Here is a 26088-nt window from a genome sequence, read left to right as displayed (position 1 = left end):
CATGTATAAATATCTACATGTTTTCTTTGTAGGTAATCAATTAACTAATTGTAGAAACCATATTTTGGAGTTTAAGGAAAGTATACTACGCTTAAAAAACAAAACAGAAAGAAATCGCCAAGAGTTGCTTAATGCCTTCAAGGAAATGAAACTTGACATTTCAGAGAAAGAACGTGATGCACAAAACGCAGGTTTGCATTGTTTTTGTTTTGTGTATGGTGGTTTGTTGTGTAATGTTTTGTGTTTGGAAATTTAGATTTTATGCTTTCTGATTTTAGGGCATTTGTTTCCAGTAGATATAACTAAATCAGTACTCATTCTTTTACTATGAAATATGCAAAAGTACGGTAAGAGACATCACTGATAAATTTCCTCTCACCTGTACCTCGAAAATGGTCCTCTTCTAGTTTCTGTCTCTGTGAACGGTGCCGCCATCCGTGATCCATCTGACAGAAGCAGCCAGAAACCTGCACATCCTCTCTGAATCCTTCCTCTTCCTCTAGCATACTTCTCCCATGACTGTCAGTGAGCAGTCCTATTGATTCATAATCCTGTATATCTCACAAATCTATCCACATTTTTCTGTCACCATCTCTACTACCCGAATCAGGCTCCTTTCATGCTTCATCTGAATGACTGCTAACATCTTTTTTCCCCTTTTCTCTCTCCATTCTTGTCCCCACCTGTTTATGCTCACGTTAGCCAAAGTGAAGGCTACACTGTCCTGCAAATCAACTTTCCTTGGCTTTCCGTTTCTTCAGGATGAAAAGTTCTGCCTCCTGCTTCCCCTTCTGTAATCCAGTACCTCCCCTGAACTCAGCCCCTGGCAGCCGCTGATCAATTCTTCATAGTTTTCCATTTTCCAGAATGCCATACAAATGGAATCACACAGTGTATAACCTTTATGGACTCTTTGACTTAGCATAGATTCATCCAAGTTGTTATGCGACCGATTGTTTGTTGCCTTTTAGTTACTTAGTAATATTCCACTGTATGGATGTGCAGTGGAGAGTTTGTTTCACCAATTAAGAGACATTTGGATTGTTTTTCAGGTTTCTTTGTTTTTTGGTGATTGCAACTACCTGTTGTCATAAGCATTCGTGTACAGATTTTTTTGTATGAAGATAATTTTCCTTTCTTTAAGATAAATATCTAGGATTGATGGGCATATGATAGGTGGATGTTTAACATTATAAGAAACTGCCAAGATGTTTATCAGAGTGGTTGTGTCATTTTGGATCAATGTATGAGAGTCACAGTCACTCCAGTTAATTATAGCCTTTCTGGTGTCATGGCCTCTCATAGTTTTAAGGTGTATTTCTCTGGTGACTAATGATGTTGAACTTTTTTATGTGCTCCTTGGCCCTCCATATATCTTCTTTGATGAGATTCCTATTCAGATTTTTACACATTTCTAATTGAGTGGTTTTTTCTTGTTGTTGAGTTTTGAATATTAAAAAGCATATTAAAAAGCAGAAACATTACTTTGCCAATAAAGGTCCATATAGTCAAAGCTATGGTTTTTCCAGTAGTTATGTATGGATGTGAGAGTTGGACTATAAAGAAAGCATCAAGAAAGTTGATATTTTGAACTGTGTGGTGTTGGAGAAGACTCTTGAGAGTCCCTTGGACAGCAAGAAGATCAAAACAGTCAATCCTAGAGGAAATCAGTCCTGAATATTCATTGTAAGGACTGATGTTGAAGCTGAAGCTCCAAAACTTTGGCCACCTGATGCGAAGAACTGACTCGTTGGAAAAGACCCTGATGCTGGGAAAGATTGAAGTCAGGAGGAGAAGGGGATGACAGAGGATGAGATAGTTGGATGGCCTCACCCACTTGATGAACATGAGTTTGAGCAAGCTCTGGGAGTTGGTGATGAACAGGGAAGCCTGGCGTGCTGCAGTCTATGGGGTCACAAAGAATAGGACACAACTGAGCGACTGAACTGAACTGTTGAGTTTTGAGAGTTGTAGATATCCTGGATACATATCTCATGGATGTGTGATTTGTCCCAGGCTGTGATTTGTCTTATTTTCTTTGTGGTGTCCTTCAGAAAGCAAACATTTTTAATTTTGATAAAGTCGAGTTTTCCTTTTTATGTATTATGCCTTTGATGTTGTATCTAAGAACTCTGTATCTAACTCAGGGTCATAAAGATTTTCCTTTTTTTTTAATTTATCATTTTAGATTTTACATTTAGGTCTATGAAACTTTTGAGTTTATTTCTATAAATGGCATGAAGTATAGGTAAAGTTTCAGTTTTTATTCAGTTCAGTTCATTCGCTCAGTCGTTTCCGACTCTTTGCGACTCCACGGAATGCAACACACCAGGCCTCCCTGTCCATCACCAACTCCTGGAGTTTATTCAAATTCATGTCCCTTGAGTTGGTGATGCCATCCAACCATCTCATCCTCTGTCGTCCCCTTCTCCTCCCGCCTTCAATCTTTCCCAGCATCAGGGTCTTTTCAAATGAGTCAGCTCTTCGCATCAGGTGGCCAAAGTATTGGAGTTTCAGCTTCAACATCAGTCCTTCCAATAAATATTCAGGACTGATTTCTTTTCGGATAGACTGGTTGGATCTCCTTGCAGCCCAAGGGACTCTTAAGAGTCTTCTCCAACACCACATTCAAACACCACAGTTTTTATTATTAGAGTATAATTGCTTTACAAAGTTGTGTTCGTTTCCGTTGTATAATGAAATGTATCAGCTATATGTATACATGTATCCCCTTCCCCTTGGACCTCTCTCCCTCCCCTCCTCCCACCCACTGAGGTCATCACGGAGCACCGAGCTGAGCTTCCTGTGCTATACCGCAGCCTCCCCCTAGGTATCTATTTTACACATGGGTGGAAGACCAAATAGACGTCTCTCCAAAGGAGATGTACATGTCCAAGAAGCACATGAAAAGATGCTCAACATCACTAATTATTAGAGAAATGCAAGGTTCAGTCTTTTTCATGTGAATGTCTAAGTGTTTTAGAATCATATATCAAAAAGGTTTTTCTCTCTGCAATTACCTGTACATCTTCTTCAAAAATCAGTTGGCCATATTTGTGTGGATCTATGTCTGTATCTCTGTTGTTCCATAGGTCTGTGTATCTGTTTGTTCTGTAGTACTCCACCGCCTTGATTACTGTAGTATGTATTATGAATTAAATTGGGTACTGTACGTCCTTCAACTTTGTTCTTCTTTTTCAGAATGATGGGGCAAATTTGAATGAGTGGAGTCATTAAATGTTGAGAGGCTTGAAAATAAAGTTATAAAAATACAGGCTTTGATGATGTGATGTTAAAGTGGTAGAGCAGGCCAGTTAGAGCATGTTTCAGTTCTACTTCCTTCGTTTGGAACCGTCTGTTCTGTTAGCCTCTGGTTGTGTCACTTATAGTGTTAGATTTTCATTAAATACCTTGAAAATAAATGGGCTTCCCTGGTGGCTCAGATGGTAAAGAATCCTCCTGTAATGCAGGAGACTGGGTTTGATCTCTGGGTTGGGAAGATCCCCTGGAGAAGGGGATGGCAACCCACTCCAGTATTCTTGCCTGGAGAATTCCATGGATAGAGGAGCCTGGTGAGCTACAGTCCATGGGGTCACAAAGAGTCAGACATGACTGAGTGACTAACACTTTCACTTTAAAATAAACATGAATCAATAATCTTTGAGCTGTATTTTATAGCCTTACAATGTTGTTAATTCACAGTTAATAGTGTGTATCCTATATATTGAATACTTAATTAATCGTGAATTAACTTATTAACTACTATGTTAAAAAATTGTACTGGAAAGAGAAGAATCCCTATAGTTGTGAACTCAAAAACCCTATCTTTTCTCTTTTTCAGTTGAGAAGAAAGTGAATGCCTCGGATACAAATGAAACAGTATCTGATGCATTTGAAGTCTTAAAGTTCTTTTTCCCTCATCTAAGGAAAGTAGATAGAATTTACCCTGATGTAATCATGGGCAGAGAGAAAACAGGCGGTAAGAAAACTTAGCATTGGAAGATCAAATACAGACATTTTGATGTTTGGAAACATCCTTTTAAATTTTAAAATGTAATCAACTCATATGATATTCAGACAGACCCCAAGCCTATCTGGCATTCATTTGTATTACTGGAAATCAGTGTATTGTCTTTCAGAAAAAAATTGTTCAATAAATATTTGGAGACTTGAATTTAAATCCAAGTTTAATGAACATGCTTTGAAAATAAGTCAATATAAGCCAGACATCATTAAGCATCTGTTACATGCTTGGCAACTCTTTTCTCCTTTGGTTTTGATAAATGTATTTCTTATCTGGTTGTCTTCCTATTTCCTCATCTTTCTGGGGAGCAAAGTCAATAAAAGCCTTACAGAAGAGATAATGCTTGAGTTAAGCCTTGAAGAATAAGTTCAATTTCACCACGTATAGGAGAAGAGAAAAAGTATTTGCATTGGAAGCAAGGATATTAGGTTAAATCTCAGAACACCTGCCATTGCCACCAACCTTGTTCATTCCAATGAGCGAGTCATTCCAGGTCAGAGGTCAGCAAACCAGCACCTGCAGGCCAGATTTGCCTGTCTTTAAGAAGCTTTATTGGACCATAGTCATGCTCATTGTTCACTTATTGTCTACGACTGCTTTTGTGCTTCAGCAGCAGAGATAAGTAGCGTCAGCAGAGATGATATGGCCCAAGAGCTGAAAATTGTACTGTCTGGCCCTTCAATAGAAAAAGTGAGCTGACCTCTGCTCTTGGCAGTTCCTTGGGAATAAACAGCGCTGGTCTGTATCACATGCCTCTAAGAAACCTGTTGTGTTGGGATGGAGGAGCCAGGTGACATTGTTTTCCATCTCCCGAATTCTGTGTCCCATATACCAAGTTAGATGTTTTCTTTCATTATCTCATTTCATTCTCACAATCCAGTGCAGGAGGGCCTGTGATTATCTTTATTTCTTACCTGAGGCCTAGAGAGATGATGGAACTGTCTGAGATCACACTTGTAAAGGTCTTCACTTGCATCATATTCCTTCCTAGAAGTATTTTAATCGTGGCCTATAAGTATGTACATACACATGCGTGAATGTATGAGAGAGTACACACCAGACAAAACTACATCTTACAGAAAGAGGAGGAGTTGAAAGACACAGCGAAGGTAAAATCAGTACCCAGTAACTCTAAGATACTGGATACCAAGGAGAAGCCCAGCCTTGATAAGCATCAGAAAAGATAAACTAAAGCCCATGATATAGAGTGAAAGGAAGGAGAGAGAGAGAGGTTGGTAACTGGGAAGAGCAATGGAATTCCTTGCGTGGGAGCTTGGGGTGTTGAAATAAACCGGTTATCAGTGCTGCATTAAATCCTGAATAATTGTCTAATCCCCCAACTGTTTCCTTCTTTACAACCATTGCTGAATATATTCATCCTTCTTTTGAGACTCCTTTTGTGGATTTCCTCCTTCCTTGGAAGGAGAGGCTTGCATATAAACCTTCATCCTCAGAAGTAATTTAAAGGGAGATTTTAGCTACCTTAAAGATGACATAAAACATTTGCAAGAGTACTGAAGTCTGTAGCATGGCCTCCTGGAGAACCTGTCATCAGGCTTGTATCCTCTCTATTCTGATATATCTCAGATAATTTCTACTCTCTATAGCCCTTCTGTAACTATTTTTCATTCAGCCTTCTTTTCTTGCCTGGTCTATTGAAATAGACTTGTCATTTTTCTCTTGGCTTTAGTATTGTCAAAGTCAATTCATTCCTAATACTTTCCTCAGAGGGACATACTTAAGTGCATAACTCATCATGCACAACTGTTCCTTAAAATCCTTCAGTAGATGCTCAGTGCGTATAGAATGACATTAACTCCCTGATATGGTATATGCACCAAGACCAAGTGAAGTCGCTCAGTCGTGTCCAGCTCTTTGCGACCCCATGGACTGTAGCCTACCATGCTCCTCCATCCATGGGATTTTCCAGGCAAGAGTACTGGAGTGGGTTGCCATTTCCTTCTTCAGAGGATCTTCCTGACCCAGGGATCGAACCCAGGTCTCCTGCATTGTAGGCAGACGCTTTACCGTCTGAGCCACAAGGGAAGTCCTGGGTATGTGCACAGTAGTCTGTATCTTTCAAAGTCTTTTAAAGGCTATATCTTTCAAATCTCATTTTCTGCCACTTCCTTTTTTTGCAGCAACCCTAGACATTTCCTACAAGTTGATAATTATCAGTTGATAATTGCCTATAAGGAACATATCACCTCCTGTCAACACACAACTAACTTGTCATATCTCTTATCCAATATGACTTTTCAGCTTAACTGACAACTTCTTTGTGAAGTCTTCCACGTTTCCTGCTTTAACAAGCTTCTGCCCAGCACCAAACACTTACTAGGCTCTAGTGAGATAGTGATGAACAGACTCGGAACTTATCCTCTTAGAGACAAATGAGGAAACAATTACAATAGAAATTAATCAGTGCTCTGACAAGGATATGCAAGGGTAGAGCCAAATCTACTTGGGGATTTAGGGAAGGCCAATCTTTGTGACCAACCCAGATAGCATATTAAAAAGCACAGACATTACTTTGCCAACAAAGGTCCATCTAGTCAAGGCTATGGTTTTTCCAGCGGTCATGTATGGATGTGAGAGTTGGACTATGAAGAAATCTGAGCGCCGAAGAATTGATGCTTTTGAACTGTGGTGTTGGAGAAGACTCTTGAGAGTCCCTTGGACTGCAAGGAGATCCAACCAGTCCATCCTAAAGGAGACCAGTCCTGGGTGTTCATTGGAAGGACTGATGCTAAAGCTGAAACTCCAATACTTTGGCCACCTCATGGGAAGAGCTGACTCATTTGAAAACACCCTGATGCTGGGAGGGATTAGGGGCAGGAGGAGAAGGGGATGACAGAGGATGAGATGGCTGGATGGCATCACCGACTCGATGCACGTGAGTTTGGGTGAACTCCGGGAGTTGGTGATGGACAGGGAGGCCTGGCGTGCTGCGATTCATGGGGTCGCAAAGAGTCCCACATGACTGAGTGACTGAACTGAACTGAACTGAATCTGTACTTGGGGAATTAGGGAAGGCTTCCTGGAGGAGGTGACATCTAAAGTGAGACATAAAGAATAAAAAGAATTGCAATGGGATGAGTAAGGAAAAGGGCTTCCCAGGTGGTGCTAGTGATAAAGAACCTGCCTGCCAATGCAGGAGATGCAGGTTCTCCTGCATGGGTTTGATTCATGGGGTAGGAAGAACCCCTGGAGGAGGGCATGGCAACCCACTCTAATATTCTTGCCTGGAGAATCCCATGGACAGAGGAGCCTGGTGGGCTACAGTCCATAGAGTCGCAAAGAGTTGGACACAACTGAAACAATTCAGCACACATGCATGCATGCAAGTAGAGAAAAGACAGATGGTGGATAGCAGAAAAGGAGAAGAAAGAATGTGAAAGGTCTAACAGCAAGAGGACTTGGAAAAAAAGATGTGGTTTGTGTGCACAACTGGGGCTGGTGTCTGTTGGCAGTAAAATATGAGGCAGAGGCCAAATAATAGAGGAGTTTGGCCATGTGTTTATCCATCCCAGATTTTTGGACATTGTTATGTGGCAGTCATTATGTTAATGCTGGATTCATAATAACAGTGAACAAGAGAAGCAGAGTCAACCCTCACTCAGTGTGCAGCCTAGGTAGGAAGACAAATGGGTAGCAACAAAAAGGACAAGTTGTATGAGAGACGAGGTCAGAATCCATTTAGAAAGAGTGAGTAGAACTAGCACAGGCGCCCGAAAAAGAGTGTTCTGGGCACCAAGGAATGGTGCGTGCAGATGCCTGGAGAGGAACGAGGACTGAATGATCAATCTGGGAAGCTGAAAGATACCAAGGAAGACTGGTTTTGAGAGAGGGTATTTGAAACAGAAGATGTAGGTTGGGACTGGGTCACTAAGGGTCTTGCAGATTTTTGTAAATGTATTCCATATCCTAAGACATGAGAGGCTGTTCAAGAAATTCCTTTCAAGAGTAGATCCCAAAATTTGAAACTTGACTCCTGCTTCACACCATTCATAAAAATCAATTCCAGGCGGATTGTAGATCTAAATATAACAGGCAGATAATAAATCAGCTAGAAGATGATCTGGAAAACATCTTTATGGACTTGAAGATAAGCAAACATTTCTCAGCAGGAATCACAAAGCACTGGCCATAAAGGAAATGATTGATAAATTGCACAGTGCTAAAGTTAAGAGCATCTTTTCTTAAAACATTGAAAAGGAAACCCGTGATGGAAGATGATATTTATAATACACATAACTGACAAAGGGTTCATATTAAGAATCTATGAAGAGCATCAGTAAATCAGTAAGGAAAATACAGACAGCTTAATAGAGAAATGGACAAATCTTGAACAGGGACTTCACAAAAGAATATCCAAAGGTCAACAAACATATGAAAATATGCTCAAACACAATAGTAATCAGGGAAATACTGATTCTTACTGCTGTCACTGAAGTTCAATAATTTTTCTTAAGTAAACACCTCTCAGTGTTTTGTATACCAGGGCTCTGATGGTTTTGACAACTTTGTTTTACAGCTTGATTATTGCTTTTTAGGGAGAGGATTTTTCTGAGTTCCTCACTGAGCCATTCTCGAAGTACTTATCTCCATTATAAAGGTGTGGAAATTAAGGCAGGACAGGACAGAAAAACATCAACTTTTGCTTTATTGACTATGCCAAAGCCTTTGACTGTGTGGATCACAATAAACTGTGGAAAATTCTTCAAGAGATGGGAATACCAAACCACCTGACCTGCTTCCTGAGAAATCTGTATGCAGGTCAAGAAGCAACAGTTAGAACTGGACATGGAACAACAGACTGGTTCCAAATTGGGAAAGGAGTATGTCAAAGCTGTATATTGTCACCCTGCTTATTTAACTTATATGCAGAGTACATCATGAGAAACGCTGGGCTGGCTGAAGCACAAGCTGGAATCAAGATTGCCGGGAGAAATATCAATAACCTCAGATATGCAGGTGACACCACGCTTATGGCAGAAAGTAAAGAAGAACTAAAGAGCCTCTTGATGAAAGTGAAAGAGGAGAGTGGAAAAGTTGGCTTAAAACTCAACATTCAGAAAACTAAGATCATGGCATCCGGTCCCATCACTTCATGTCAAATAGATGGGGCAACAGTGGCTGACTTTATTTTTTTGGACTCCAAAATCACTACAGATGGTAACCGCAGCCATGAAATTAGAAGACACTTTCTCCTTGGAAGAAAAGCTATGACCAACCTAGACAGCATATTAAAAAGCAGAGACATTACCTTGCCAACAAAGGTTCATCTAGTCAAAGCTATGGTTTTTCCAGTAGTCATGTATGGGTGTGAGAGTTGGACTATAAAGAAAGCTAAGCGCGGATGAATTGATGCTTTTTAACTGTGGTGTACTGCAAGGAAATTCAACAAGTCCATCCTAAAGGAAATCAGTCCTGAATGTTCATTGGAAGGATTGATGCTGAAGCTGAAACTCCAGTGCTTTGGCCACCTGATGCAAAGAACTGACTCATTGGGAAAGACCCTGATGCTGGGAAAGATTGAAGATGGGAGGAGAAGGGGACAACAGAGGATGAGATGATTGGATGGCATCACCAACGCGATGGACATGAGTTTGAATAGGCTCCAGAAGTTGGTGATGGACAGGGAGGCCTGGCATGCTGCAGTCCATGGGGTCACAAAGAGTCAGACATAACTGAGCGACTGAACTGACTGACTGTATATCTTGACCCAACTCAAATAGCTGAGCACTGGTACAGCAAAGATTGAGTTTGGGTAGACTTCGCTGATAGTATCTTAACATCTGTTGGAAATGGGGTCTCTTCTCCTAGTGCTTCAGTCATTAACATGCAATAAAAGTCACTTAAAGTCATGGATCCATGCCTGATAGATTCCATCAGTCATTTAGAAATTACTTCATACAATTTTTTCACAGGTGAAAATATTTCAAAGTATTTTTCCTATTTTAGGTTCCAGCATCTCCTTGGGAAGAAGAATAGAAAATCAGCCAGTGTATGATGTTTTGTACCCAGTTAGATGACAGCTGTAATAAATGGAGAATGGCTAGTTTTATTTTTCAGTACATTGAAACTCTTCACATGAGAGCATCATAGAGTCTATTTAATGCGTTTGCTAACAATTCCCTGCAAATCGGAATTTCCTCAAAAAGAAAATATGTGATAAAACTTAACAGCAGTTTGGATTATTTTTGCAATAGAGTTGCAAATACTTTTTTGATGACGACACAACTAACCCAAACATAGTAATGAGCATACATATTCGTGCTAAATTACGTTTTTCTCTGTGCTTTGAAATGATACCATATTCCTGTGCCTGCAGTTACCTTTGCACTGGGTATTTCCACTGTCAACAGAGGAAATTACAGTTACCTGAAGCAAACACTGACCTCTATCCTCTCCAGGATGACTCTTCCAGAAGAGAAGGACTCTGTGGTGATCGTCTCTATCGCAGATGTATGTATGAAAAATAAACAGGTCGCCTCACTCCTGACCCGTAGTCTCTAAACACTGTGGTAATCACAGTGGTAATTTCCTCTGTGGTTATCACTGCATCATTTTGAATTTTATCTTAAATTTTAAAAAGCATCTCCTAGATGCCTTTTTTGAATAACAATGTATTTAATACTTGTTTGATACCACCATCAGTTTAAGGGAAATGAAACAGTTCTGTGTGGAGAAATATGATTATATTGTTAAATATGCTATCAGGAACCCTGTATACTATATGGTACAGAAATTATATTTAAAAACAGGACATGTAAATGGATGCTATAGTAACAAAACCTGCCCAGACCAAGAAAAGGTTAGTATATGAATCAAGAGATAATTTATATTAAGTCACAGTAACTATTATTAATTGAGGGACTCCTTTCTATGTCTGAAGGATTGTGGACAATTTTTATATACATTATTTATAACCTGCATATAACCCTGTAAAGTAGGTATCCAGATGAAAAACCTGGGTCTTAAAGAAAGTAAATAGTTTTCCCAGCACTTAATAGAGCAGATTCAAATCTGCATCTGTCTAGCAGCCCAAAGTTTTCTGTCTTGCCTCTGATGCCATGTAAAATTGTAAAGTGTGGTATAAATATTAACACCATAAAAGGTGTTTCAGAGAAGAATTTGGCAGAAGATATCAGATTTTAAATGTGTCTATCCTTTGAATCAGAAATCTCAAGTCTTGGGAGTTATCCTAAAGAGATAATCAAGCAAGAATTTCAAAATAATCAAAATGTGACAGTAGACAGTGACGATATGTTTGTAGTACATAATATAGTGCAAAATGTGCCGATGTGATTGAGAACAGACTCTGGATCTAGATTGCCAAGGTTCAGATGCCAGCTCCTCCACTTCCTGCCTTGAACAAGTTGCTTAACTTCTCCATGCTTCACTTTCTTTATTTGTGAAACAGTGATGATATTGCCTGTAGTATATGGATGTTTTGGCCATTAAATTAGCTAATATATGGGGAGTACTTACAGTGATGTATGTCACGTAGCAAGTGTTCAGTAAGTGGCAATTTCAAAGATTTTCAGTGCACTGTTGTTTTATGATAGCATATTAGATACAGCCAAAATAGGTATCAGTGAGAGGGTAAGTACTTTTGTCTACATTGCAATAATTTGTAACCATTGAAAGAATGAATATCCATATTCAGTGATATAGAAGATGTCCATATCATATTGTTGACTGAAAAAAGTTGTAAAGTATCACGTTTAACATTATATTATCTATGGAAACTGTGATAGAGGAATCAAGGAAAGAAAGGAAAAATAGATAGAATACATAAAATGATAGAATACATAAAAAAAGACAATGAACAAACCTCGGAATGATGATCTTCAAAATATTAATAATGGTTATCTCTGGATATTGAGAGTTAAAAGGATCTCTGCTGTCCTTTAAGTTTTTTTCTCTGTTGTTTGAATTTTCTATGAAAAACATGTCTTAGTCATTGCTGCTCGGGCTTTTCTCTAGTTTCAGAGATAGGGGCTACTCTCTCATTGTGGTGCAGAAAAACGCAAAACAAGCAGAAGAAGAATTAATAGGAACATAGAAATAAAAGATTAAATAACCATTCTGTCCAAGTTTAATTTTTTAATATTGGAAGCATTTATATAATCTTCAAAATGTTTTATCACATTACCATGTGTTACATATTACAATCTTTATTTCTTTACTGTTGGCACATCTGCCTAAAATGTTTAGACCAATAATAAAATATCAGGGGACAAATTTTCAAATGGACTATAGAATGCTTAAGAGGTATAACTTTAGTAGTACATTTAACATATGTTTCAGTGGGTAAGAAATAGCTGGTGATTATATTTTTGGCTATCTTAAGAAACGGAAGTACTATAATAGAGTGGTCTGTATCACGGCTGATATTTTTAAACAAGCAGTTTAACTGTATACAAAGTTGCCTTTCAGACTACTCAGAGTTGACAGTAGTAGAACTATAAGTATTCAAATATTCTCACAATTTTGTGTTGGGAATGCTTGTGGGCCCTGAGGCTACATCTTATAAATGCCATAGGTTATGTTTAAAAAAATTACCTGAAAGTATAAGCCATCAAAAGCTACTTACAAATGAATCTGTCACCTAACATAGCAGAGTAGATACAGTTTGCTGATGGAAGAAAATTTGGGAATCAAGCCAACAAATACCATCTAGAAAAATGTGGTGTGATTTTGAAGTAAGCTTCTTGTAGTACAATACTCATAAAATGAAGACACTTTCAAAAAAGGGCAGTTCTTTGAAATAAGCCATCCCATTTTTAGGACAAAGCTGTTTTAGATACATAAGTTTTTGTGTACTAATTTCTAATTGTAATAGGTGTATAGCGATATTTCATATTATGACAAAGGGAGGATAAAGTGTCTTCACTATTCCAGTCCGATCTTTTAGATGCATGAATATTTTAACTCTTTCATAGAAAGTAAAAACACTAGAAATATTAAGACGTAGTAACATTCCACACATAAACTAGATTTACATGCATTAGTAGAACTATGAGGCATGCTTCTTCATTTCAGTAAAATATTTCTCTCATTTTTAGAGTAACGAAAATTATGTAAAATCTGTGGTTGACATGATTACAAAAAAGTAAGTACTATGTGATAAATTTAAAAATAACTTCTTTCATTTTTCTGTCCAATTACATGTTTTTATTAGTGTCTTATTCTATTCAGTGAGTGTAACTGTGCAGAAAAAACGTGTAGTTCTATCAATGCTGTGATGAAATGTAGCTTATAATTTCCCCCCAATTCTGTACATCATCTACCCATTAAAGTCCATATTTGTCATGATATTATTTTTATAGTATCTATTCTTCATGAAATCCATGGCCTCTGAGAGAAGCCTGCTGGATTATTTTTAAACCGTTCTTGTGTTCCTTACTGTATGAGGTTACTTTCACAGCTTCTGCTTAGAATCTCCTGCTGCGTGCACCCCAGGAGATGCAAGCACATGCTATGAACCAATATGAAATTTGTTATCAAGAAAGATGCTGTGGAATGGACCCAGCCTTCCAAATCCTTATGCTTAAGTGGGCCATACAACTGGTGAGGAAAAAAAAAAAGCAAGTCCCAGCAAGGAAGCTAGTGGAATGGGAAGGGCAATGTGAGAACACACCAGGTAGGAAGGATTTAACTCTAAGTTCAGGTACCAAGAAGGACTTCCTGGAGAACTTAATAACTGGACTGAGTCCAAGTGTAATCAGACATGTTTTGGGCAGACAGAAGGAGAAGAGAATGCCTGGCAAATAGAATTGCTTGGGAAGGCAGAAGGGCCAAAGAAGGAGCATGATACATGTGGGGGAAGGACTGTAAGTACTGATATCTCCTGAATGTAGTAGATGTTTGGAATTAAGGAGGAAAGATTGATGGAGATGAGGCAGGTCATAATGAGATCATGAAAAGCCTTATGATCGGTGCTATGGCTGTGTGCTGTTTGCGTGACAAGCTAGGGTTGCCTTCAGGCTGAATCTGGCTAACAGACATGTTTGTTTCAGCCAGCAGCGCTTTGCTCTGTTTTGTTTTTCCCTCACCAAATAGCTCTAGCGGATGAAGCCAACTTATTCTAGTTAAAAGAATTCCAGCCAGTGACTGGGGAATGAATAGAATTAGCAGCTCACCATTTTGAAACGTAAGCAATTCAGGCATATCATGAAGTGACAGGTGGAGGGGAAGCTTTCAAGGAAGATGTATCAGTCAGCAGCCAAATGGGAAACTCTTGGTGGTTCAGAGAGAGGAAATAGAGACAATTTAATACAAAAAAATTGGCCAAGGGACTCCCCTGGTGGTCCAGTGGCTAAGACTCCTTGCTCCCAATGCAGGGGGTCCAGGTTCAATCCCTGTTCAGGGAACTGTTAATAGATCCTACATGCCCTGATGGGACTAAGACCCAGTGCAGCCGAATTAATAAATATAAAAAATAAAATCATAAAATTAGCCAAAAAGGTTTACAAGAGCTGAGAGAAGAAAAAGAAGAAGGAAGGAGGCAGGAGAAACGTAAAGGAAGATGGGGTTGCACCCCGAGGTCTGCGGTTGTGTGCGCGGGCTGCTGTGCTGTGCTCAACGCTGGGACGCAGCTCTGTCGCTCCTGCCAGCGCTGCCATGGCCCTGCGCTCCAGGCCGCTGCTGGAGACTTCTCCAGAAACCAGTCATATGGAGAATCTCCTCCTCCTGCCTTCCAGTCTCTTTCCTCACTGCCTCCCGTAGGACTACCTGGAAAGAGCAGGCAAGGGGTCTTGGAATGGTGGCTTGCAGACCCCCACCCTACAATATCTGGCACAGTGGGAGTGGGGAAATGGGGGCTGAGAACAGAGGAATAATTATCAATAGCAGGAAGGGCTCAAGTTCCCCTCCCTGACCCTCTAATTGGCGGCAGTGTCACTGCAAGGTACAGAGTCAGACAATTTTGCCTTCTGTTATGATGCAAAGGAAATGCGCCAAGAAATAACTGTAGGGTGTACTTGGTCACCAACCTCAAAACAAAACAAAATGACCTTGAATCTGTCAGTGAAAATTCAATTAACAAGTTAAGGAAAAAGAGAATTTTAGTAGAGCCAATTAGGATTAAAACCCTGGAGACAGACTCTCAGAAGCTCTGAGGACTATTTCTTCCCCCTGGTAGAAGTCAAAGGCACAGTCAGTTACATTTTTGAGACAGAGGATCATACATCAACATGACACAGTGATGGTCTACCTAAAGTTCCCCAAGGATACATAGTCCAGGTAAGCAGATACAAAGTGAGCAGTAAGTCACTACAAACCCTTACAGAGTTGAGAAAGGATACTAATCTTCTAAGAAATTTACGCCAGAAGAAAGGGGGGAAAAATGGATCTTTATGGATTAGCTGGCACTCCCATCTTTGAGGCAGTCTGGTTAATGTATATGGAATGCAGAGGCACATGGCACACTCAGGGAGAGGGTTGGGACAAAGAATTTTATGCTTAAATTTTCTTGTCCTGCCTTAAAATATAAATTTTATCTCATCAAATTTAATCAAGCCTATGGAGCTAAGCTCCAGTTCAGAGTATCCACAGTGAGAGGTGAAAGTAATCTGGAGCAAACCCCCAGGATGTGGGACCTTCTTTAGGACAGCTGACCCATTTCCTTCAAAATGACAGTTGCATGGGGGAAAAGAAAGAAAGAAAAACTAAAGTGACTGGTCTAGGTAATATGCTTAAAAAAGAAATAGTTCAGTTCAGTTCAGTTCAGTCGCTCAGTCGTGTCCGACTCTTTGAGACCCCATGAATCGCAGCACGCCAGGCCTCCCTGTCCATCACCAACTCCCGGAGTTCAGCCAGACTTACGGCCATCGAGTCAGTGATGCCATCCAGCCATCTCATCCTCTGTCGTCCCCTTCTCCTCCTGCCCCCAATCCCTCCCAGCATCAGAGTCTTTTCCAATGAGTCAACTCTTCACATGAGGTGGCCAAAGTACAGGAGTTCAGCTTTAGCATCATTCCTTCCAAAGAAATCCCAGGGCTGATCTCCTTCAGAATGGACTGGTGGGATCTCCTTGCAGTCCAAGGGACTCTCAAGAGTCTTCTCCAACACCACAGTTCAAAATTATCAATTCTTCGGCGCTCAGCCTTCTTCATAGTCCAACTCTCACATCCATACATAACCACAGGAAAAACCATAGCCTTGACTAGACGGACCTTTGTTGACAAAGTAATGTCTCTGCTTTTGAATATGCTATCTAGGTTGGTCATAACTTTCCTTCCAAGGAGTAAGCGTCTTTTAATTTCATGGCTGCAGTCACCATCTGCAGTGATTTTGGAGCCCCCCAAAAGAAAGTCTGACACTGTTTCCACTGTTTCCCCATCTATTTCCCATGAAGTGGTGGGACCAGATACCAAGATCATCGTTTTCTGAATGTTGAGCTTTAAGCCAACTTTTTCACTCTCCACTTTCACTTTCATCAAGAGGCTTTTTAGATCCTCTTCACTTTCTGCCATAAGGGTGGTGTCATCTGCATATCTGAGGTTATTGATATTTCTCCCGGCAATCTTGATTCCAGCTTGTGTTTCTTCCAGCCCAGCTTTTCTCATGATGTACCCTGCATATAAGTTAAATAAGCAGGGTGACAATATACAGCCTTGACATACTCCTTTTCCTATTTGGAACCAGTCTATTGTTCCATGTCCAGTTCTAACTGTTGCTTCTTGACCTGCATACAAATTTCTCAGGAGGCAGGTCAGGTGGTCTGGTATTCCCATCTCTTTCAGAATTTTCCACAGTTTATTGTGATCCACACAGTCAAAGGCTTGGGCATAGTCAATAAAGCAGAAATAGATGTTTTTCTGGAACTCTCTTGCTTTTTTCCATGATCCAGCGGATGTTGGCAATTTGATCTCTGGTTCCTCTGCCTATTCTGAAACCAGCTTGAACATCAGGAAGTTCACGGTTCACATATTGCTGAAGCCTGGCTTGGAGAATTTTGAGCATTACTTTACTAGCATGTGAGATGAGTGCAATTGTGCGATAGTTTGAGCATTCTTTGGCATTGCCTTTCTTTGGGATTGGAATGAAAACAGACCTTTTCCAGTCCTGTGGCCACTGCTGAGTTTTCCAAATTTGCTGGCATATTGAGTGCAGCACTTTCACAGCATCGTCTCTCAGGATTTGAAATAGCTCAACTGGAATTCCATATCTCCACTAGCTTTCTTCATAGTGATGCTTTCTAAGGCCCACTTGACTTCACATTCCAGGATGTCTGGCTCTAGGTGAGTGATCACACCATCGTGATTATCTGGGTCGTGAAGATCTTTTTTGTACAGTTCTTCTGTGTTTTCTTGCCACCTCTTCTTAATATCTTCTGCTTCTGTTAGGTCCATACCATTTCTGTCCTTTATCGAGCCCATCTTTGCATGAAATGTTCCTTTGGTATCTCTGATTTTTTTAAAGAGATCTCTAGTCTTTCCCATTCTGTTGTTTTCCTCTATTTCTTTGCATTGATTGCTGAAGAAGGCTTTCTTATCTCTTCTTGCTATTCTTTGGAACTCTGCATTCAGATGCTTATATCTTTCCTTTTGTCCTTTGCTTTTCGCTTCTCTTCTTTTCACAGCTATTTGTAAGGCCTCCCCAGACAGTCATTTTGCTTTTTTGCATTTCTTTTCCATGAGGATGGTCTTGATCCCTGTCTCCTGTACAATGTCACGAACCTCATTCCATAGTTCATCAGGTACTCTATCTATCAGATCTAGTCCCTTAAATCTATTTCTCACTTCCACTGTATAATGATAAGGGATTTGATTTAGGTCATACCTGAATGATCTAGTGGTTTTCCCTACTTTCTTCAATTTCAGTCTGAATTTGGCAATAAGGAGTTCATGGTCTGAGCCACAGTCAGCTCCTGGTCTTGTTTTTGTTGACTGTATAGAGCTTCTCCATCTTTGGCTGCAAAGAATATAATCAGATAACCAATTATAGTGAGAGGATCTCATCCCCACCCCCCACCTTTAGACCCTGTACTTAAACTGCTAGGGATTTGTGAATATCCACCGAGTATTATGTGATATTAAGTAATTACTCTTAGTTTTGTGAGATGTGATACTGTCATGTCATTACATAAATAAATGTCCTTTTACAATTTTACACTGAAGAATTTAAGGGTAAAATATGATATCTATGATTTGTTTTAAAATTCTTAAGCAAAGAATGTGGACTGCATAGATGAACAAGTTAAAAAATTAATGGTTGTTGAAATTAGGTGATTCGGGATTTGCATATTTTGGGTAATTTTCATAATAAAATTTTCAAAAATTAGTTTCTTCTAAATGAGCTTAACTGATGGGGAGAAAAGTTAAAACTAGCTCGAGGGAGACGTGTTTGGGGAGTTTTGAGATGGGAGCAACTTGAGTGTTTTTCTGTGTGTTCAGGTGAAGAGGGAGGAAGCTGATAGAGCAAGTACTGCGGGGGATTGGTTGCAAGGCACACATGGAGATATAGGCAGGACTAAGTAAAAAAAGATAAGAATGGGTGAAAGAGTAAGACAAAACTAGTTTGGACAGGGAAGGTGAAATGAAACAGTCCCCTCCTTAAAGGTAGTCTCTCGTTTCTCTATGAGAGAGGTAAAGATCATACGTTGAGAATGAGGAGTTAACTGGCAGCATATAAACTTGAGAACAGTATGGAAGGCTTGAAAGAGCTGATGTGTGTAAAAGGAGACAGAGTTGAGCAAGATTAAATAAACACCATGGATGTCTAGTTTTCCCCAAAGAAGATTTCCCAGGAGAATGTTGCGTTATACTCAAATCCTTAAAATGTCCTCATATCCCATGCTATCCTCTCAGTTGCTTTATTCTGAATAATAAACCACTGTTCAGTGAAGACACGTTATCCTAAAATGACGTTAATCCACGCTAGTTTGATATCCTCATAAGCGATTCTTGACAGAATCAGCTAGAAAGAATACACAGGTTTACAAACATTTCCTGTGGATATGACTACATAATCGCAAGCAATTGTTTCATGACCTTTAAACATTGGTCAAAATGTTTAATACTTTCTGACAGCTATAAATGTATAGAAAAATGAAAAATATAGTAAAGCTAATATTCATCTAGTACACTGTAATTTAAAACGTGGAGACATGAAAAATGCAAAACATCACTAATATCAGAGAAATGCAAATCAAAATCACAATGAAATATCACCTCATGACTGTCAAAATGGCTATCATCAAAAAGTCTACAGATAATATTTTTGAAGGATGTAGAGAAAAGGGAATGCTTGTGCACTGTTGGTGGGAATGTAAATTCATGCAGCCACTAACTATGGAGAGTCCCCCCAAAACTAAAAGTAGAACTGCTGTATGATCCAGCAGTTCCACTGCGGGGTATATATCTGAAGAAAATGGTAACACTAATTCGAAGAGAAACATGCATCCCAGTGTTCATAGCTTTGTTTGTAAAAGCCAAGATATGAAAGCAGCCTATGTGCCCATCAAGAGATGAATGGATGAAGAAGATGGGAGATACATGTATATAATGGAATACCGGGCTTCCCAGGTGGCTCAGGGATAAAGAATCTGCCTGCCAATGCAGGAGATGCAGGTTTGATCCCTGGGTCGGGAAGATCTCTCTGGAGTGGGAAATGGCAACCCACTCCAGTATTCTTGCCTGGAAAATCCCACAGACAGAGGAGGCTGGTTGAGCTACAGTCCGTGGGGTCACAAAGAGTTGGACAAGGCTAAGCACACAACACAACAAATGGAATATTACTCAGCCATAAAAAAGAATGAAATTCTGCCATTTGCAACAATATGGATGGATTAGAGAGTATTACACTTAATGAAATAAGTCAGAGAAAGACAATATCCTGTTACCACCACTTATATGTGGAATCTAAAAAGTAAACACACACATAACAAAACAGATGCACAGATACAGTGGGGGAAGGACAGGGGAGGAGGGAGATGGAGCCACAAACAGCTGTGTATAAAATAAATAAGCAACAAGGAAATGCTGTACAGCACAGGGAAATATAGCCATTATTTTGTAATAATTTTAAATGGACTATAATCTATAAAAATGTTGAATCACTGTGTTGTACACCAGAAACTAATATAATATTGTAAACCGTCTGTACTTCAATTAAAAAATAAATAAAACATGGCAATCATTGAGAATAAAGTATTTCATTTAGAAAATTTATTAAAAGTAGTTTAAGCATTGTTTGCCTTTTTCCTGTCCTATAACTTAAAATTCAGAGTGAACATTTTTTTATGCCCTGACAAATTGTCATACTCCTGAGTTTGGATCAGGCACCTACATTTTATCATTTACATTTTCAATGTCATGAACCATCTCTGAGGGTTCCTTTAATGTGAAGTTTTTTGCCAGCATCATATCCTACAGGATATCCTTTCTGCTACAAGCATTTTCCTCATTTATGTCAGGCATGTTCACCTTCACTAAGCAGCTGTGGGAACACATCCCAGGTGTCTCTGGAGAGCGAAGGTGTCAACATTCCCAGGGTCTGTGGTCTTTTAGTTGCATCCGGAGAAAGTTCCAGTGTTATCACTGTCTGCACTTTCATCTATTAGCCAGTCCCCTCTTTGGGTTATTTTCTTCAGTGTCACGTGGGTTTGCTTATTACTGGGAGACAAGGAAGCAACACAATTGCATGTTTTGCTGGCTATCAGTGACCTGAAAAACAGATGCATGGTGGCCAGTCACCAGCAGACTTGGAAGAAGTGACGAGATGACGTGCATCTGTTATTTATGTAGTGATTTATGAACTGAGGAGTCGGGAAGCGAAGTTTCTACTTTATACTATATTCAGCTAATATTCCATGAAGACTCACATTTGAAAAGTGTTGGGGAAAACGTACATTATTTAATTAAAATGTAGTAACTGAAATTCAAAGCAAGGACTGCCTATTTTGCACTGAATTCAAATCATGCATATAAACTCTGTCCTGCTTCCATTTTAATAAATAATGTCATACCTAGATTTAAATCTCATTTAAAGTCACATAATTTTTCTCTTATGGAAAACCATTTAAAATGCTCTACCTGGTCTCTCATTATTTACCTTGATGGTACAAGATTTATAGTACAGCTTTTGGAGCAGTATTTTATGCATTTTAATGATGTCCTTGTTGGTCTATAAATATTAACTTTTAAAAATAAAGAGTCTAAAAAATACTCCTCCAAAGAATTGTGGACAAGAGTCACACTGAATCCTTTCTATGACAGTCTGACTTCAGGAGCCACATTGCTATTTGGTAGGAACCTTATTAAACTAAAATTATGCATTTAAATATTTAAATCTTCTAACTTTTTGCTATTTTGCAGTTACTATACTGTGCTAACTAGTCAATTAACTTGCATCTGTTAGAGTGCATATCTGATTGAAAACTTGAAAAATTCAACATACTTATAATTTTTATAAGAGGAAATTAATTTTACATTGTACATTATAATTTTTTACATGTGTCATTGACTTAGAAATATTTTGGCTTAAAAAAGTATTCATTTTATGATGTCACTATAAGGTATATCGTGAAGTAATTAAGATCAAAATACTATATGGATATACATAAGGAACTTATTTTTAATTGTGTGATTTTGGTAAATCAAATTCAATTATACTCCTCCACTTCTGTTTATAGATTCAAAAGGCAGGTGACATCTGGATCCTTAGAAGTCATTTCTATACCTGCTTATTTTTATCCAAACATATCACATGCTGCCCGATCAACTGACGACTCAGAAAAATTAGAGAGGTATGATATATTGAAAAGTAGTATCCTTAAATAACTGGCTTCATCTGATAAAATGTTAGACTTAGCATATAGTAGTTAGTATTTGATGCTCCAGCGCTATGCTGGAGCTAGCTTCTGTTGGCTGGCACCTAGATTCTATTAACACTCCCAGCTTTTCTATTTGCTGATTATCCGAGGCAGGTAATTTAGCCTTTTTTCCTTAACTTCCTCAACGTTCTAGTATGTATAATAAAATCCACATTATGTATATGGGAAAGTCATTGTGAAAATAAAATACAGTCGTGTTTATGAAAGAATTCTAAAAAAATAAAAAGTTCTATACACATACAAAGGTTTGCTACTGTTCGATTATAAATGTGGTATGTTTTACAAGAAATATAATAATTTGGTTCCTCAAAACTCAGTAGAGCAAAAGACATTAAGATTCAGAAAAAAGTTTTATCCAGGAAGCTTATTGTCACTGGGTTCTTTTTTTAAGTAATAAATGGTATGTCCGAATCTAGATATCTTTTAAGGATTTTGTTTTGCTTTTAATGACCCACATTTTACTCAGTTCTTAGAGTCTTAAAGCTGGGAGACATTCTAGATCCTTGTTTTCCTTCTGCCTTTTGTGACTCCATCATCATTTCATTTTTAGATTCTCTCTCTACATTATCCCTCTCATCCCCAGTCCTCTGCCTTGGGCTTAGTTCAGACCATTGGAGATCTATTGGCTTCCCTTAATCCTAGCCTGGAAAATCCCATGGACAGAGGAGCCTGTTAGGCTACAGTCCATGGGGTGGCAAAAAGTCGGACACGACTGAGCGACTTCACTTCACTAATCCTAGCCTAGCCTTGACTCCAATTCATTCTCCATATTGTAGCCAGAAGAATCCTTTTTCATACGAGATATATAAAGTTTCCTGCATGTCATGAAAGACTTTTCATGAGCAGGTCCTCGCTGATCTCACTATCCTCCACTTCCTTTCCATCAGCTCACAGTGTTCTCGGAGGCGGCACGCTCCTTCACAATCCATGCCTTTGCAGTACTGCTCCTCCACAGTGAATGTTCTACTTCCTGCTGCTCCGCCCTCCCATCTTATTATAAGTCATCATTGTCAATATCTTTATGTAGTACTTGTCTAATGGCTCTCGGTTTATGATTTTTCTATCTTTCATGCTAGATTATGAGACCCAGAAGGGCAAGAACCACGCTGTGTATTGCTCTCCGGAGCTTCAGGACCTGGCCTAGTATCTGTTGTTTAGTCGCTAAGTCATGTCTGACTCTTTGCGACCCCATGGACTGTAGCCCATGAGGGTCCTCTGTTCCTGGGATTTTTCTGGCAGGAATATCGGAGTGTTTTGTCATTTCCTCCTCCAAGGGGATCTTCTCGGCCCAAGGATTGAACCTGCGTCTCCTGCATTAGCAGGCAGATTCTTTACTGCTGAGCGACTAGGGAAGCCCAGCTAGTATCTGGTTTAGTATTAAATTAGTATAATGGTTCTTTATACTTTTATTTAAACAAGACCTAAGATCAGGAAGAATATTAACTTTATTATATAGATGGTAATTTGACTAACCAAAACATAAAATAAGTAGATTATGCTAATCCTGGCTTAGCAATGGCAGACACTGTCCCCTGAATAAAGTTGGGAAACCTTGTAGTATAACTTTAGTACAAGATATTCAGTTTCACTTAACGTAGATAGTATTTTCTGTGAGTAAAGTGTAAAAAAGTTTGTTTTTAATTACTAAGATATGCTTATAAATAAAAATTAAATTGAAAAATGTTAACAAATTTTATTATTTATCTCTAGTTGGAGAATCAAACAAGTATTAGATTTTTGTTTTTTGATGCTGTATGCCCAGCCCAAAGCTATGTATTATTTACAGGTAAGACCTTATTTAGATACATAATTGAAAGTGGAAGTATTATATCCTGCTTCTCTCCTTCAGTTACTTCCTTCCTCATTGTAGCCTTCCACTTGACTGTACTTTAAAAGTGGAAAATATCCATTATATTAAAATGCCAAAAGGAAGCTTAACATTGATTCTGTGTCAGTCTTCTTTCTGGGTCACTGTTAACAGAGGAAATTATAATTACATGAAACAAACTGAAAAAAATCTCAAATTAGCAAAAAAATAAATTATATTACTTATGTTTTTTCTACTCACAAAGTATATTAGATTAAGCACACATATTTTGGGCACTTATGTTAGACATTATATATATATATATATATACATTTATCATTGCTATTCTGTGTTGCCCCATTTTATGAGTAACACAGCTCTACAGTGCCTTATGTGTTTGTGAAATACATCAACTATATATAATCTGTACCTCCTAAATTCCTGCATGGTGTTAAATAATAATATCACATTTCCCAACAGTAAGCATATACCACACATGAGAGGGTGCACAGTTGTGACAGGAGTTTGCAGACTATCACTGGAGAATGGAGAGGGAATTTGAAAAAGGCCTGAAGCCAGATCTTCTCTTTTTACTGTAAAAAAACAAAATCCCTTTCGATTCCTAGTTAGAGGCAATGTAATAGAGACATGAGATGCAGCCAGTGTACTCATCCCCTTTTGGAAGAGCACGATTCTATTGTGTGCCCTGGTGTTGTGCCTGAGGACTTGCGCATCTTCCCACATCATTTAGGAACCCCTCTTCATCTATAGATTCCACATAATACACATTAAATTTAAAAAGGAAATTCTAAGTTCCTTTCCACCCCACCCCCTCATGGAGATCTATGCTTATTGGCACCATACTTCTAACCAGCTAGGTGGGGCCGAGAGTGCCCCCTCCCTTTTGTCACTGCTTTGCCAAACACAGTATTTGGCACTAGAACAGGGCACTTATCAACTAAGCATAAAACCAGTTAGTCTTAACCAGGAAACTAATTAGTTGTGAGAGTGAAAATGAACCCAGATGAATAGCCTCTTCTGAAGAGGATTTAGATCGAATGTTACTTACTAGTATTTAGGAAAGAAACTGATTATCTCTGGTCTCAGAATTAGAAAATGAAAATTGACTAACAGGAAATAACCTCAACATGAATTGAGCTAAAAATCAATCTACTACATCATAAAAAATTTTTTTCAGTGTATTCTATTGTATTTTCAATTTTCAAGCTAATTTGTTCCAGGGAAGCATCAAAGGTTACTAACGCCTGTTTTTTTTTTTAAGCTGGAAGATGATATCTTAGCTAACAAGATGTACCTTACAAAAATCACAGATTTTGTACATAACATCACTTCAAATAATTGGCTTTATATTGAGTTTTCAGTTCTTGGATTTATAGGTAAGCAGTGGATCTATTTTTGTGGGGTCAATTTAGTACATAATAATCTTAAAAGTTTTTAAGAACTTATCAAAGAGATTGCTACTCAATGAAAAGGAATGGAATAATTTCTGTAAAGATACTATTAGTTTAGCAGAAAAATTAGATCAAAGATCTGAATTTCAGAAAATGTGTTTTTAAACCAAATTTTTTGTAGATAAACAGTATAAATAAGCAGATTGACATATATTCACATGTTATAAAAACATAAGGCAGCTACTACTTATTAATGCTAGCTCTGAGTCTGACACATATTAGCACAGTGACTAAGATGTACTTCTGTTTTACATAGAAAAATATTGAAACTCAAAAAATTAAAGTTATAGAGGAAGGAATTTTAACAGGACTATTGTACTCTGAAGTCCTTTCAATTTCTAGTATGCTGAAGCTAACATGCTTAAAAAATGTAAAAACATATGAATTATACCTAGCACAGAAAAGTTCCTAAAATTGTGCCCATGATGTATTGTTTTTATAATTCTTTTATAGACCTTCCTTTTGCTTCCTTCCGTTTTTTCCTTCCATCCTTCTATCCTGTTTTCTTTTATTTAACCTTCACTGCAGGAGGCCAAGTTACCTAACTCGCTTCATATTGCATATCATCTTTGTTTACAAGCAGGAGCCCTTTTTTATTCTTTTGTTTAAAGCCCACCCCCCTACTTCTACCCACTCTCATGATAGGTTTGCACTCAATATATTTCAGTCAGATTATGCATATAAATACCAGATACCATGCAAGATTTGGTGTTCATTGTGTTCGTACTTGTTTAAAATTTACATAAATGGTGATTTGATAAACATATTTCTGTTCCTTATGTTTTTGTCGACAAAACTAGATTTTATAGCTGTCTGTCTGTTGCTTTTGGAGAAGGCAATTACTGGTGGGTATGCTTCAATGGCACCCCACTCCAGTACTCTTGCCTGGAAAATCCCACGGATGGAGGAGCCTGGTGGGCTGCAGTCCATGGGG

General features: G+C 38.6%; 1 protein-coding gene across 1 annotated transcript in view; it reads left to right on the top strand.

Moving 5' to 3' along the window:
• MGAT4D (MGAT4 family member D) overlaps positions 1 to 26088 on the top strand; it is a 50890-nt gene that overhangs the window by 10734 nt on the left and 14068 nt on the right. The window contains exons 2-8 of the mRNA XM_027567357.1: positions 33 to 191; positions 3842 to 3979; positions 10362 to 10495; positions 13102 to 13148; positions 21675 to 21788; positions 23586 to 23661; positions 24965 to 25079. Of these exons, the coding sequence (XP_027423158.1) occupies positions 33 to 191; positions 3842 to 3979; positions 10362 to 10495; positions 13102 to 13148; positions 21675 to 21788; positions 23586 to 23661; positions 24965 to 25079 (783 nt within the window). The remainder of the gene's footprint in view (positions 1 to 32; positions 192 to 3841; positions 3980 to 10361; positions 10496 to 13101; positions 13149 to 21674; positions 21789 to 23585; positions 23662 to 24964; positions 25080 to 26088) is intronic.

This window comes from Bos indicus x Bos taurus, chromosome 17, assembly GCF_003369695.1.
Source record: "Bos indicus x Bos taurus breed Angus x Brahman F1 hybrid chromosome 17, Bos_hybrid_MaternalHap_v2.0, whole genome shotgun sequence".
Taxonomy (NCBI): domain Eukaryota; kingdom Metazoa; phylum Chordata; class Mammalia; order Artiodactyla; family Bovidae; genus Bos; species Bos indicus x Bos taurus.
This window is presented reverse-complemented; position numbering and strand designations above follow the sequence as displayed.